The 15991-nt window shown below is 49.5% G+C and overlaps 1 protein-coding gene and 1 pseudogene across 2 annotated transcripts in view; both read right to left on the minus strand.

Annotated features, from left to right (window-relative positions):
- The window catches only part of LOC144258206 (protein mono-ADP-ribosyltransferase TIPARP-like), a 31998-nt pseudogene extending 20691 nt beyond the window's left edge, over positions 1-11307 (minus strand). The window contains exon 1 of the transcript XR_013344648.1: positions 11087-11307. The product of XR_013344648.1 is annotated as a protein mono-ADP-ribosyltransferase TIPARP-like (transcript). The remainder of the gene's footprint in view (positions 1-11086) is intronic.
- A 1997-nt stretch (positions 11308-13304) lies between these two features.
- Positions 13305-15721, minus strand: RNF227 (ring finger protein 227). The gene is made up of 2 exons (XM_077806630.1): positions 15164-15721; positions 13305-14377 (listed from the first exon to the last, which is right to left on the minus strand). The coding sequence occupies exons 1-2, from the start codon at positions 15660-15662 to the stop codon at positions 14325-14327; spliced, it is 552 nt and encodes a 183-aa protein (XP_077662756.1). The 5' UTR covers positions 15663-15721; the 3' UTR covers positions 13305-14324.
- Positions 15722-15991: the final 270 nt, after the last annotated feature.

Consider the following 15991-nt stretch of genomic DNA (forward strand, 5'->3'; position numbering starts at 1 on the left):
CAAGCTAAAACAAAAGATAATCTAACGCATTTCCTTGCTTTACTTACAATTTTTGTAACCTTAGATGCTTATTTCAGGTAGGGTTTTAGGAGATGTTTTTTTCCTGCCCTGGTCCCTCTCTGTCAGAGAGAACAACAAAGAGAGCACAAACAAAACCTCCCCCCAAGATTTGAAAGTATCTTCTTCCCTTATTGGTCCTTTTGGTCAGGTGCCAACCAGGTTATTTGAGCTTCTTAACCCCTGACAGGTAAAAGAGAGATTTTATGCTACCCTGAGCTGTATGTTTATGACACCGACCATCAGATGGACGAAGGTGTTCTAGACCTTGGAAGTGCTGGAAGAAGGAGATCTGGGATGGACCTAAGAAAGGAGGGGGCCCCTGGTGTGTTACTCTGGATGTAAACCCTCCATCTCCAGCAGAGATCAGAATCAGCCCCATGAACTCCAGGAGTAACTCCACTGGTCGACATCGACGTGAGAGGGGAATGGGCCCCAATCGACTCCGGTGGAGTTACTCCTGATCAACACCGGTGTGTGAGCGCATGAGGAATCCGCCCCAGTGACCCAGCCGGAGGAAGACACCGAAGGGACTGATAAAGAATGCCTTCATCAAACGGTAGAGAAAACGCCCGGGGCTTAACGAGAGAGACAGGATATGCAAAGAGGATAGACAGGGCTGACGAAGTCCTAAGCGAGGTCCAATGGTGCAGGAAGAATTCAGATAAGAATGTCTACATGGGGAATTATCTCAGCATAGCTATGCTAGTCAGCTTCCTCTGGTGGACATGATCCAAGGCTCAGACCAGCTGATCGCTCCAGGCGCAGACTACGGAGAACGTGGGAAGGCCATTTGTCCAATAAAAGATATTCCCTCCCCCACCTTGCCTCTCTGCCATGTTTGTGAACAGAACGGACTAGCTAAGCATTTCCTGGAAGGCCAACGGAGGAGCCTTGGAGCGCAAGAGCAAAGAATTCTTAGCGGGAACCACCATCAACGGGAAAAATATGTTCTTGGAAGACAAAGGTTCAGGCAACTTGGGAGAGCAGCTGAGAAACTCTATGGCACGGTGTATTGAAATCTGTGGTATATCACTTCAAATTCTCAGGTGTTTTCCTGGTCCTGCAGGCTGGCTGGCGGGAAGCATGCACGCTAGGTCTAGCAGCAGGCAGTCTGCAGCCGGCCAGCCTAGAAAGGTGAGATGAGTTTTCTCTAGTTTGGCGGGGGGAGCAACCTGTTTTGTCTCTCTCTGGTTTCGGTTCTTGTGTTCGGGTTCTGCATTGTAAGCAACAAAGTCATGGTGTGTTGTGGTCTCCAGCAAGTCTCCAGAATGTTATTGTTTTTTTTTCCTCTCTAACTTCTCTGCTTGTATGTCCTGAACATATTGTCCATAGACCAGCGAGAAGGAGTAATAATATTTTTATGAGAAAGATATGTGACTCAGTTTCCCCCATCTCACTTAGTACTGCTAGCCACTGGGTGGGAAGGGGTTAGTTTCTTCCTTGGGGTGGGGGAATGGGGTCAGAGTCCCATGAGGCAGGGCTGCATCGGTACGAATGACGTGTTCACAACTGTCGAAGCAGAAAGGCAGCAAGAGGTGAAACCCAGAAGGCTGCAGGCAGGGGATTCCATCAGCAGGGACTCAGAGTGAAGACTAACCAAAGGCTTCTTAGATCCTGGATTTCAGGAGACTAATAAATGCCAGCTTCTTTTGGAAGCCTGCCCTGAGTCTCTGCAAATCCCTAAAGGATGAAGTCATAGAATCACAGAATATCAGGGTTGGAAGGGACCTCAGGAGGTCATCTAGTCCAACCCCCTGCTCAAAGCAGGACCAATCCCCAACTAAATCATCCCAGCCAGGGCTTTGTCAAGCCTGACCTTAAAAATATCTAAGGAAGGAGATTCCACCACCTCCCTAGGTAACGCATTCCAGTGTTTCACCACCCTCCTAGTGAAAAAGTTTTTCTTAATATCCAACCTAAACCTCCCCCGCTGCAACGTGAGACCATTACTCCTTGTTCTGCCATCTGCTACCACTGAGAACAGTCTAGATCCATCCTCTTTGGAACCCCCTTTCAGGTAGTTGAAAGCAACTATGAAATCCCCCCTCATTCTTCTCTTCTGCAGACTAAACAATCCCAGTTCCCTCAGCCTCTCCTCATAAGTCATGTGTTCCAGTCCCCTAATCATTTTTGTTGCCCTCCGCTGGACATTTTCCAATTTTTCCACATCCTTCTTGTAATGTGGGGCCCAAAACTGGACACAGTACTCCAGATGAGGCCTTACCAATGTCGAATAGAGGGGAACGATCACGTCCCTCAATCTGCTGGCAATGCCCCTACTTATACATCCCAAAATGCCATTGGTCTTCTTCATAGAATCATAGAATATCAGGGTTGGAAGGGAGCTCAGGAGGTCATCTAGTCCAACCCCTGTTCAAAGCAGGACCAATCCCCAATTTTTGCCCCAGATCCCTCAATGGTCCCCTCAAGGACTGAACTCACAACCCTGGGTTTAGCAGGCCAATGCTCAAACCACTCAACTATCCCTCCCCCACCCTTCTTGGCAACAAGGGCACACTGTTGACTCATATCTAGTTTCTCGTCCACCGTAACCCCTAGGTCCTTTTCTGCAGAACTGCTGCCGAGCCAGTTGGTCCCTAGTCTGTAGCGGTGCATGGGATTCTTCCGTCCTAAGTGCAGGACTCTGCACTTGTCCTTGTTGAACCTCATCAGATTTCTTTTGGCCCAATCCTCCAATATGTCTAGGTCCCTCTGTATCCTATCCCTATCCTCCAGTGTATCTACCACTCCTCCCAGTTTAGTGTCATCTGCAAACTTGCGGAGGGTGCAATCCACACCATCCTCCAGATCATTAATGAAGATATTGAACAAAACTGGCCCCAGGACCGACCCTTGGGGCAGTCTGCTTAATACCAGCTGCCAACTAGACATGGAGCCATTGATCACTACCTGTAGTCCATTCATCCAGCCCATACTTCTTTAACTTGCTGGCAAGAATACTGTGGGAGACCGTGTCAAAAGCTTTGCTAAAGTCAAGGAACAATAAGTCCACTGCTTTCTCTCATCCACAGAGCCAGTTATCTCATCATAGAAGGCAATTAGATTCGTCAGGCATGACTTGCCCTTGGTGAATCCATGCTGACTGTTCCTGATCACTTTCCTCTCCTCTAAGTCCTTCAGAATTGATTCCTTGAGGACCTGCTCCATGATTTTTCCAGGGACTGAGGTGAGGCTGACTGGCCTGTAGTTCCCAGGATCCTCCTCCTTCCCTTTTTTAAAGATGGGCACTACATTAGCCTTTCTCCAGTCGTCCGGAACTTCCCCAGATCGCCATGAGTTTTTAAAGATAATGGCCAATGGCTCTGCAATCACATCCGCCAACTCCTTTAGCACTCTCGGATGCAGCGCATCCGGCCCCATGGACTTGTGCTCATCCAGCTTTTCTAAATAGTCCCGAACCACTTCTTTCTTCACAGAGGGCTGGTCACCTCCTCCCCCTGCTGTGCTGCCCAGTGCAGCAGTCTGTGAGCTGACCTTGTTCGTGAAGACAGAGGCAAAAAAAGCATTGAGTACATTAGGTTTTTTCACATCCTCTGTCACTCGGTTGCCTCCCTCATTCAGTAAGGGCCCACACTTTCCTTGACTTTCTTCTTATTGCTAACATACCTGTAGAAACCCTTCTTGGTACTCTTAACATCTCTTGCTAGCTGCAACTCCAGGTGTGATTTGGCCCTCCTGATTTCATTCCTGGATGCCTGAGCAATATTTTTATACTTCTCCTGGTCATTTGTCCAATCTTTCACTTCTTGTAAGCTTCTTTTTTGTGTTTAAGATCAGCAAGGATTTCACTGTTAAGCCAAGCTGCTTGCCTGCCATATTTACTATTCTTTCTACACATCGGGATGGTTTGTCCCTGTAACCTCAATAAGGATTCTTTCAAATACAGCCAGCTCTCCTGGACTCCTTTCCCCCTCATGTTATTCTCCCAGGGGATCCTGCCCATCAGTTCCCGGAGGGAGTCAAAGTCTGCTTTTCTGAAGTCCAGGGTCCGTATTCTGCTGCTCTCCTTTCTTCCCTGTGTCAGGATCCTGAACTCAACCATCTCATGGTCACTGCCTCCCAGGTTCCCATCCACTTTTGCTTCCTCTACTAATTCTTCCCGGTTTGTAAGCAGCAGGTCAAGAAGAGCTCTGCCCCTAGTCGGTTCCTCCAGCACTTGCACCAAGAAATTGTTCCCTACACTTTCCAAAAACTTCCTGGATTGTCTGTGCACCGCTGTATTGCTCTCCCAGCAGATATCAGGGTGATTGAAGTCTCCCATGAGAACCAGGCCCTGTGATCTAATAACTTCCGTTAGTTGCCGGAAGAAAGCCTCGTCCACCTCATCCCCCTGGTCCGGTGGTCGATAGCAGACTCCCATCACGACATCACCCTTGTTCCTCAGACTTCTAAACTAAATCCAGAGACTCTCAGGTTTTTCTGCAGTTTCATACCGGAGCTCTGAGCAGTCATATTGCTCCCTTACATACAATGCAACTCCCCCACCTTTTCTGCCCTGCCTGTCCTTCCTGAACAGTTTATATCCATCCATGACAGTACTCCAGTCATGTGAGTTATCCCACCCAGTCTCTGTTATTCCAGTCACATCATAATTCCTTGGCTGTGCCAGGACTTCCAGTTCTCCCTGCTTGTTTCCCAGGCTTCTTGCATTTGTGTATAGGCACTTGAGATAACTTGCTGATCGTCCCTCTTTCTCAGTATGAGGCAGGAGCCCTCCCCTTTCGTGCTCTCCTGCTTGTGCTTCCTCCCGGTATCCCACGTCCCCACTTACCTCAGGGCTTTGGTCTCCTTCCCCTGGTGAACCTAGTTTAAAGCCCTCCTCACTATGTTAGCCAGCCTGCTTGCGAAGATGCTCTTCCCTTTCTTTGTTAGATCGAGCCCGTCTCTGCCTAGCACTCCTCCTTCTTGGAACACCATAGAATCATAGAATATCAGAGTTGGAAGGGACCTCAGGAGGTGTCTAGACCAACCCCCTGCTCAAAGCAGGACCAATCCCCAACTAAATCATCCCAGCCAGGGCTTTGTCAAGCCTGACCTTAAAAACTTCTAAGGAAGGAGATCATCAGTCTAGATCCATCCTCTTTGGAACCCCCTTTCAGGTAGTTGAAAGCAGCTATCAAATCCCCCCTCATTCTTCTCTTCCGTAGACTAAACAATCCCAGTTCCCTCAGCCTCTCCTCATAAGTCATGTGTTCCAGTTCCCTAATCATGTTTGTTGCCCTTCGCTGGACTCTCTCCAATTTTTCCACATCCTTCTTGTAGTGTGGGGCCCAAAACTGGACACAGTACTCCAGATGAGGTCTCACCAATGTCGAATAGAGGGGAACGAGCACGTCCCTCCATCTGCTGGCAATGCCCCTACATATACATCCCAAAATGCCATTGGCCTTCTTGGCAACAAGGGCACACTGTTGACTCATATCCAGCTTCTCGTCCACTGTCACCCCTAGGTCCTTCTCTGCAGAACTGCTGCCGAGCCATTCGGTCCCTAGTCTGTAGCGGTGCATGGGGTTCTTCTGTTCTAAGTGCAGGACTCTGCACTTGTCCTTGTTGAACCTCCTCAGATTTCTTTTGGCCCAATCCTCCAATTTGTCTAGGTCCCTCTGTATCCTATCCCTACCCTCCAGCATGTCTACCTCTCCTCCCAGTTTAGTGTCAGATTGGATGTTTCCCTGAAAGATCTGCTCTAGTTCAGCCAGGAAACAATTCAGGGCAGCTTTATGTCTGTGTTATAGGAGGTCAGACTGGATGATCTGGCTTAGGATCTATGAAATACAAAAATAATAAAGCAAATAAAAAAACACTCAAAATAAATCTTCTTAACAATTAACGTGTCCACTTACCCACTAGGTGGCAGAGATGAACTGAGGGAAGAGATATACTGATTTGATTCTGTTGCTCAGTACGTTGAAATAGAATGAGGTAAGTGCCAAGATCCCTTAAAATACTCCAGTGTTTACCCATATAGATACATCAAATGTTTAGACACATGCCCAACTCTGCTAAGCCACCGATTTCGCCCGATCCATCGCTAACACAGATTTTATTATATAATTCTGAGCTTGCTAGTCTTCAAATACGTCTAATGAAGTAAGCTCTAAACAGTGAAGGAATCCGTTCTATTGCACAAAAGTAAAACTTTAAGCAAATATTTGGGGTGCTTATATAGACAGCGAAATAAGATTCAAAATAGAAATGTGTGCGCATTCCAAAAAATACACACATACATAAGAACGGTCAGACTGGGTCAGATCAATTGTCCATCTAGCTCAGTATCCTGTCTTCCGACAGTGACCAACAGCAGATGCTTCAGAGGGATTGCTACTGGGAAATCATCATGCTTGAGAAATATGACTGGTATGGCTTAAAGGAGTTTATTTTTGAGTTTGAGATTCACTGAGTTTTGAGGAAACTCAGCCAAAGTTATCAAGTTACAAGTCGTTTAAGAGCTGGGTAGGAAATGGCTTTTTTGTCCTGTGAACATCTGGGAAAGTTTGGAAATTTTTCCAGTCCCAAATCAGGAGGAAAACACAAAAATTTGAATATTTTCACAAACTGAAAATTCCCCCCCCATCCCCCAAATTTAGTTCAGGTCAATCAAAACATTTTGTGTCAGTCATTTTCAAATGTTTCATGTCTATTCAACCATACTGGGTGTTTTAAATATTTGTTTTCTAATTAGCTAAACATTTCAAAATAAAGAAAAATCATTTCAAAGTGGAAAAAACACAATTTTTGGTTTTGAAACATTCAGAATTTTTCAAAAATGTTTCACATCGAGAAATGTGTCCAAACCGAGCCTTTCCCACAAAATTTTGGTTCTGACATTTTTCAACAAAGAAACATCACGTGGAAACATTTCTCACTGGCTCTCATGGTTTTGCTTGGAAACCATGGAAAAAACCCTGAGTGTTGTAGTTTCCACCCTAAATTGTAAGTATCCCCAAACTCTGGGGGTAATTGATATGAATGGGAAAGATCCCCCATCTCAGAGCAATTGGCTCAGGCTCTCTGCAGACTCAGGAAGCATTGCTGCATCGATTACACTCAGGGCCGCTCCCCCCTTCTAAAACTTTAGTACTAAACTCCCTGAAATCTTGGCTCTGATACTAACTGAGCCCAGAAACACAGCACGATTCAAGAAAGGATTGGACATTCATATAGATATGAATATCCAGAGTTTCAAAGTTGATTAGCATTCACTATTGTAAGGGATCTTACTCCTCATGCTTCCAGATTTAAACCAATCTCTCCCTAAAGGGATCAGAAGGGGACGTGAGGGACAGATTATGTCACTTCTGTCTACGCTGGGGTTCTTCCACCTTCCTCACAAGAACCTGAGGCGACACGCTGGTCTAGATCCAGTATGGCATAGTCTATGCTTTCCTAATTAACCCTTGCATAGCAGCTCCCAGGTACCTCCATATTACAGATGGGGAAATCTGAAACCGAGGCAAAAGGTCAACATTTTGGGTGCCCAAAACCAGGCACACGTGCACAACTAGCCCCATAGACAACTGGTCTGGTGTTCAGAGGCCGGTAGCTTCCATAGACTTCTGCTTACCGGGCCTAAATATGGATTTGAGGGTCTACCTTTAGTCACGAAAATTTGGGCCTAAAGGCTACAGAGAGATAGCAAGAGCTGGGAGTTGCGGTGTTGATGGAAAGAGGCCATAAAGACGACCCTTACCAAAATACCTTCCACTTATCATAGAATCATAGAATATCAGGCTTGGAAGGGACCTCAGGAGGTATCTAGTCCAACTCCCTGCTCAAAGCAGGACCTAATCCCCAGCTAAATCATCCCAGCCAGGGCTTTGTCAAGCCTGACCGTAAAAACCTCAAAGGAAGGAGATTCCACCACCTCCCTAGGTAACGCATTCCAGTGCTTCACCACCCTCCTAGTGAAAAAGTTTTTCTAATATCCAACCTAAACCTCCCAGCTACATGCTACCCTCCAGGCAGCCCCTGATGAAAGGGGTAGGAGCGAGCACACCTGGCTATTCTTAGATACTAGGCAGGTGGGAGAAGTTTGTTAAATCTGTCATTCCTCTCCCTTTGAAACATCCGTCACACTCATGAACACACAGCGTTTCTATTTATCTGCCTGTGCTCAAATACTTATTTACTCCTGGTTCAGAGGCTGCCCAAGATGATCTGAAATAGCCCAAATAACGCGACTCTCCGGGTATGCTGAAAACGACCTTTGTTGGGCCGGCTCTCTAGAGACGGCTTCCTAGACGAAGGGTAGCTGGCCAGCCGAGATCCTGTGAAGCAACGATTTTAACACCGCTCAGATTTCATTTAATTATATGATTAATGATGCTAGGGTGCATCAGAGCGTCAGAAAGGCATCTTTCTGATTTGAAATCTAAAAAAATAAATATAGCCCAGAAACTGGGCTGGGGGCTTCCCACCCAGCGTGTTATACAAGATGGGACTACAAGGGTCCCTCTTGGTGTTATAATCTATGCATCCATGTTAGAACGACAAGGGACCCGAGAGATGGAATTATTGTGGCTGGCTCGCAGCTCCGTTTCCCTCTGCTTAGCCTCGGAGAGCTGAAATCCAACCACATCTGACCTAGTTACACTGCTCTTTTATGCACGTACCTCTTTTATGCCTGTCACACAGCACTGCACGGGAGGATTTTAATAGCTTCGCTGAGGCTGTTCTTTCTGCTCAACTCCCATCCCTTCTAACACCTCTTTCTCAACCAGGGACAGCTGGCCAAACTTTGAGCACAAGGCACTTTTGAACACCTTAGAAGCGACTTTTCAGGAACCTAAGTCTCACTGAAAGTCAGTGAAATGTAGGCTCAAATCTTTAAAGCGATTTAAATTCCTAACTCATCAGTGGAAGTTAGAACACCGAATCTTGATTTAAAAAATGGTCAGTGAGAGAATCCTCCACGGCCCCTGGTAAGTTGCTCCTATGGTTAACTGCTCTGTTAAAATGTTATGCCTTATTTCCACTCTGAATTTGTCTAGCTTCAATTTCCAGCCATAGGAACATGTTGTTCGACCTTTCTCTACTAGATTGAAGAACCCATTATTAAATATTGGTTCCCTGACTGATCAAGTCACCCCTAGTCCTTCTCTTTCTTAAATTACCTCGATTGAGCTCCTTGAAGCTCTCACTCTAAGGCAGGTTTTTGAATCCTGTAATCATTCTCATGGGTCTTCTCTGAACCTTCTCCAATTTATCAACATCCCTTCCTGAATTGTGGACACCAGACCTGGACTCAGCATTCCAGCAGCAGTCACACCCATGCCAAATGCAGAGGTAAAATCATCTCTCTGCTCCTACTCATGCTGCTCCTGTTTATGCATCCAAGCACTGCATTAGCCCTTCTGGTCACAGAGTTGCATTGGGAACTCATGGTTCACCTGATTATATACCACACGCCCCATATATATATTTTTTTTCTCCTCAGTCATTGCTTTCCAGAATAGTCCCCCCCTCATGTAAATATATAGCCTCCATACTTTGTTCAGAAAACAGCCTCCTCTGTTAGGAACGTGGGCGAAATGCAGCCAACCGGCCTGAGGCCCTTCTGTAGGAGACGTCACCTTACGAAGCAAGCAGGTCCAGGCATGAAAAATCTCCAAGAGAAGCTAGAGAAGCAGTGGTTTCTTCCCTTGAGCTGGAAGGCAAAGGCCAGAGAGGGTGACATTTCAAGGGACTCTCCCTTGTTTGGAGCCTTTATGACAAGATAGCTTTGCGAAAGATGTGTTTTAATCCAGCTTCTGTGTGCTGTTTGGATGGTTTTTGTGGTCCCAGCTGGTCTTGGAGTCTATGAATCTAACCTCATGCTTCAGGGCTTTAGCCTGTCACCTGCAAGGGCCAAGAAGGGACTTTTTCCCCCACCCAATGTGTGTTTCCAATCTCCCCTGCCCACCAAGTAGTGTTATTGTGCATTTGATCGCTGCAGTGACAGTAGTCAGGTGCTCGGGAATCCCCGTCACGTCTGGCCATGGAAAGCAAGGAGTGACAGTGCGGGCCAAGGCCAAGTTTAAGATTCTAACCCCCTCACCCCCCTCCAAAAACCACACACACAAACTCACTCTCCTGCTGGTAAAAGCTCATCCAAAGTGACCACTCTCCCTACAATGTGCATGGTAATCAAGGTGGGCCATGTCCAGCACAAATCCAGGCTCTCTCACCCTTCCCCCCCCACCCCCGGGGACACACACACACACACAAACTCACTCTCCTGCTGGCAATAGCTCATCCAAACTGACCACTCTCCAAGTTTAAATCCAAGTTTAACCAGAACGTCTGGGGGGGGGGGGGTAGGAAAAAACAAGGGGAAATAGGCTACCTTGCATAATGACTTAGCCACTCCCAGTCTCTATTTAAGCCTAAATTAATAGTGTCCAATTTGCAAATGAATTCCAATTCAGCAGTTTCTCGCTGGAGTCTGGATTTGAAGTTTTTTTGTTTTAAGATAGCGACCTTCATGTCTGTGATTGCGTGACCAGAGAGATTGAAGTGTTCTCCAACTGGTTTATGAATGTTATAAGGGGCTGTCAGATCATCTCGTCTGACCTTCTGTGAAGCACGGGCTAGTCAGTTTCACCCAGATAGTGCTATGTTGAGCCCGATGATTTCAGTTAGACCAAAGCACATCCGCCCTCAGGATGCTAAATTGGCAGAGAACAGGAGAAAGCCAGGTGCCACGCCTAGGTCCCCTGCAATGGCAGGGAATTGAGTAGGTGATGCATACCCCATGCTGCAGAGGAAGATAAATTCCCTGTGCCCCCCCCAACCCCCCCCACACATACAAAGTCCCTGCCTATTTGATCTGTAAGGAAATTCCTTCCCATCCCCAAATCTGTTTATTAATCGGACCCACATGTGAGCAAGACACAGCAGCCAGGCATCCAGAGAGAGGATTCTACGGACAAGCTCAGAGCACTGTCCCGTCTCCTGCTGTGGCCAATTGTTGATCTTTCCAGAGGAAGGTGGTGGTCTTGAGGGGGGGGTTGGCATCCGCTCTCACTTGCCCTTCGCTTTGTGGCTCTTAGTTTTCTTAGGCAGCAGCACTGCCTGGATGTTGGGCAGGACCTCACCCTGTGCAATGGTGACTCCCCTCAGCAACTTGTTCAGCTCCTTGTCGTTCTGCACGGCCAACTGCAAGTGCCAAGGGATGATGCGGGTTTTCTTGTTATCCCAGGCAGCGTTGCCAGCCAGCTGCAAGATCTCAGCGGTCAGATACTCCATCACAGCGGCCAGGTACACCGGGGCTCCAGCTCCCACTCATTCCTCATAGTTCCCCTTGCGCAGCAGCCGGTGCACCCACCCGACTGGGAACTGCAGTCCGACACAGCAGGATAGTGAGTTTGTGTGTGTGGTTTTTGGGAGGGGGGTGAGAGAACCTGGATTTGTGCAGGAAATGGCCCACCTTGATTATCATGCACATTGTGAAGAGAGTTGTCACTTTGGATGGGCTATTACCAGCAGGAGAGTGAGTTTGTGTGTGGGGGGGTGGAGGGTGAGAAAACCTGGATTTGTGCTGGAAATGGCCCAACTTGATGATCACTTTAGATAAGCTAAAAGAAAAGGAGTACTTGTGGCACCTTAGAGACTAACCAATTTATTTGAGCATGAGCTTTCGTGAGCTACAGCTCACTTCAGCAGGACAGTGGGGTGGGAGGAGGTATTGTTTCATGATCTCTGTGTGTATATAAAGTCTGCTGCAGTTTCCGCGGTATGCATCCGATGAAGTGAGCTGTAGTTCACGAAAGCTCATGCTCAGATAAATTGGTTAGTCTCTAAGGTGCCACAAGTACTCCTTTTCTTTTTGCGAATACAGACTAACACGGCTGTTACTCTGAAACCTGACAGCCCCTTGTGGCCTTAAACCCACTTACACCTTCTTTGGAGAAGAGCACAGATGGAAAAAATCCACTTCACAAGCTCCCCAAACTGGGTCGTTCTTAAAAAAAGGAAAGTCCACCCACCTCTGTTTATTTTTACTCTAGATTTGTTTCCTTTCAGGCACAAAGCGCAAACAATCACAGTCAATTAAGAGCCACAGAGTCCCATTAGCCAGACAGGGAGTCTCCAGGGACTGGCCATGTTCCAATCTGCCTGGCTGGTGTCCCTCATTTTCTCCTTATTTACTGCCACCAAAGAAACTCTACTCAAGGCTCAGTGTCACACCCTAGGTGACAAAGGAGAAGAGCACGTCTGGGAGGGTGTAGGTGAGTGAGGCAAGGGCTTCTTCGTGATCTGAAAGTCACATGCCATGAGATCATTTTAAGATCAGAGTAAGCACGAGTCAGCAGAGCTGCTAGGTAGGAAGGAGGTCAAGATGAACTGGGTTTGCCCGGGATTATGTATGGCTAGTTACTGTAGATGCCAAACAAATCAAGGTTGGATGTTTTTCTAAGATTCTTCTCTAGTTTAAACAGGAGATAATTCGGGGAAGTTCTCTGGCCTGGGTTATGCAGATCAGACTAGATGATCACAGTGATCTTAGAATCTATTAAATTTTAAATAATAAACAGCTGGTGCTTAATGAGAATTGTTAGTCACCAAAGTCTTAGTCATATCCTCTCCCCTAGCCAGGCACAGATACGTAGTTCCAGCGTGTGGCTCTAATCTCAGGTGATGGTGCAGCCAAATCCACATGGAGTTTACAGGGCCCATTTTAAAGAGCTGTCAGTGGTGGGAAATGAAAACCTGAAGTCCTGAGTAGGGGATAAAATTGAGACACACCGTCAGAACATGGGTGCAGAGAACAATCAGATGGGCTCAAGGAGTGGGGAAGAAAGGGCAGAGGCAGCTGTGAGTGCTAAAGACAGTTTCTGAGCCACCTAGATAAGAGTGTTGGGTCTATGGAGTGAAGAGAAGCTGCACACAGTGTCTTAAGACTACACAGAAATAGGAGCAGGCCACACGGTAACTAGAATGACTCTTCTAGGAGGTTGTTTTAACAGGGGCTAGTGGCAGAGACATGCCACAAACCAGTGACAGCATCCTTCACATTTGAGGTTATGCACTATTCAGGATAAGGAAGGACCCTTGCTCTGCAACAGGGCTTAAAAAATAACCCCCTCGTGCTCTAAGCATTAGAGACCGTTCTCTAAGCCAGTCCTGACTCCCTGTCCTGATTATTGGACCTCCCTCCCTCCCAAGTAACAGCAATGGGTCTTACTGATGATACTGTCCCCAGGCACCACCTTCCTGTTGGAAAGGAGATCAAGGCAACCAAATAAGCGTTGACATTTCAGGTTTTATTAAAATTAAATATAAGTTACAATAGTTAAATATTAAAGACAACAGATACACACATTCCCTATTTCAAACTCTTCAATATTTAAATTCATTTCACAGAAATGCTACAATAGCAGAGAGCACCAAGAAGCCAGCCTCTTCAGCGAGAGATGCATGGGACGTCTGAAACCTTCGCCTCATGCAACGGTTTCACATGCAGCGCTCCGAAACTGGGGCCAGACAGGAATTCTGCCTCCAGATTGGGCTGCTAACTTGCGCAATGGTAAAGGATATGGGTTGGCAGATAATTTGGCAACACCACCACAGCAATAGGCTTTTCATTGGGATTCGCAGAGAAAGAGGTCATGGGTTTGAGGGGTATTTTTAACTAGTTCGTTAGCACACAGACGTAATCTTGCTGTCTGAATCAGTTAATACTGGAGGCTCAGAGTTTGCCCATATGGGACTTTCCACCAGATATTTACCGTATCTGCTGGTAGGTGGGTCAGTGGCATCGCTGGCATTTTATACGGCAGAGAGGGGTGGAGAGTGGGAGAGCTGGACACGTAAGGCATTTCAGGGGCTGTAGATGTCAGGACCAGACAAGTTGTTGGGATGCCAGCCTCCAAACTGATCAGCCGCCAGGCCTCATGGCAACAGACAGTCAGATCTCTGCGGCTGATTTGACCCAACAGCCCCCGTCAAGTCTCCCTGCTTGCAACAGAGATGAGCAGTGACAGGTCAATGCCGCAAGCAATCGCGCCAGTCGCTGGTGCCTCGGGAATCTCTCTCTGCAGGTTAATGAGAACCAGGAACTCTAGCTCCAGTGCTATGGTTGAGTCCCATAGAGCTGATGGAGTCTAATGAGATCAGACAGTTTGTCAGTAACTACCTGCCTGGAGGAGAAGCTAGCCAGCACTGCTGGGGGAGGAGGAGAGAAAGAGCTGGTTTCTCCCAAGAGTCTTCTGAGCCTTTTGACGAGCAGCCAGCCCCAACTCTTGTGGCTAGCCCTTGGAGCCTCACATGATGTAGCAGTTCATGAGGGCGAGATCCTTCATCTCTGGACAATAGGCTGCGGGAGAGAGTCACAGAGCCGTGAGTGCAGGCAGAGACCTAACGACACAAGTGATAACGCTCCCCGGCCCACGCAACCCAGCCTGGCAAATATTTACCACTGAAACGCCTCCGCTCGAGGATTTCCTGTCCCCATGTTAGAGAGCGGGAACTGAGCAGAAAGGCGGGACGGGTACTGATGATGGCCGACCTCCTGCCCCACCTACCTCCCAGAGCGTGCCGCCCCCCCCCCCACTCTAACCTACTAGAGCCCAGTTCCCCCCCAGAGTGAGAGATGGAACCCAGGAGTCCCGGCTCCCAGCCCCCACCCCATTCTAATCACTAGACCCTACGCTCCCCATGGCCAAGGGGTGACGTCACCCCCCATAAGAGATGACATCACCAAGGAGGGGGGTGACATCACCCACCCACCTAGGGGTGAGGGGGCACGTGCCACGGTGGGGGTGAGTTTACATCACCCCCCCCATGGTGGGCACGCTAAGGGGGGAGGGAGGGAGTGACTTGACAGCACACCCCCCCACAGACCCCTAGGGGTGGAGCGCTAGCTGAAGGGGGGAGTTGACTTGACATCCTCCCCCCCCCCCCCATTGGCTACGTTGAGGCCAGGCTCCTACCCCTCAGAGCCAAAGTGGGAAGGACCCGGATGTACGTGGCCCAGGCTCTGCGCCCTCCTCAGGCACGTGCGGCCCCGCCCTTGGGGCGGGCAGCGCGCGCCCGAACCGTTGAAGGGGAACGGGGAGGGGTGCGGGGGGGGGAAGGAGCGGGCGCGAGGGGAGATACTTACGGTTGATTGGCTGCCGCTCCCGCGTGCTACTGCGGCTGCCGCCCCCTCGCAGGAGCTTCATCAGCGCCCGCCACAGCCGCGATTGGCCCGCCTCCTCCGGTACGTCATTACCAGGCACCGCCTCCTCCTCCTCCCCCGCCTCCTCTTCCCGCCGGCCAATCCGCTTCCAGAGGTCGGGGTCGACGGGGGGCAGGGCCAGGCGGCGCCGGCTGCTGCTGCTGCTCCTGCTCCGCCTCCTCGTCTCCGCCTCCCAGCCCCTGCCGCGCACGCGCAGCGAGGTGGGGGTGCGGCAGAAGGGGCACGTGACCGCCTCCCAGCTCTGGTCGCGCGCCAGGCGGCAGAGGCAAGCGGTGCAGAGCGCGTGGTGGCAGGGGGCGGGGCGGCGCCAAGCGCCGTGCGCGGGCCCGAGGCGGCGCGGGGCGCGCGCCCGGCGGTCGTACGGCAGGTAGCAGATGCCGCACGCCAGCTCGGCGGCGCCCCTCTCCGCGTTCGCGTCCATGGCTCGCGTGTCCGCTGGCGGCCGCCGTACCCGAGGGCGGAAGGGGCCGCGCGCACGCGCACAAACTTGTTCTCTCGCCTAACGGCTTCCTCCCCCGCGGGCCGGCGGCGGATATATAGCCGGCCTGGCCACGCCCCCGGCCTGGGGGGGCGGGGCGCGCCCGCGGCCAAACTCCGCCCCTTCCCGGACCCGCAGCGCGGGGGAGTCCCGGACTCCTGGGTTCTCGGGCGGGGGGAATGGGAGCCCCGGACTCCTGGGTTCTCGGGCGGGGGGGATGGGAGCCTCGGACTCCTGGGTTCTCTGCGTGGGGGGATGGGAGCCCCGGACTC

The sequence above is a fragment of the Eretmochelys imbricata genome, chromosome 28 (genome assembly GCF_965152235.1).
Source record: "Eretmochelys imbricata isolate rEreImb1 chromosome 28, rEreImb1.hap1, whole genome shotgun sequence".
In the NCBI taxonomy this organism is placed as follows: Eukaryota; Metazoa; Chordata; order Testudines; family Cheloniidae; genus Eretmochelys; species Eretmochelys imbricata.

What these genes read in the sequence shown, in the direction of transcription:
- RNF227 (XM_077806630.1), bottom strand. Translation starts at nt 15,662, where the DNA reads ATGGACGCGAACGCGGAGAGGGGCGCCGCCGAGCTGGCGTGCGGCATC. An exon ending in GGAGCGGCAGCCAATCAACC is followed by an intron (nt 14,378 to 15,163) that starts GTAAGTATCTCC and finishes TCTCTCCCGCAG; the next exon opens with CCTATTGTCCAGAGATGAAG.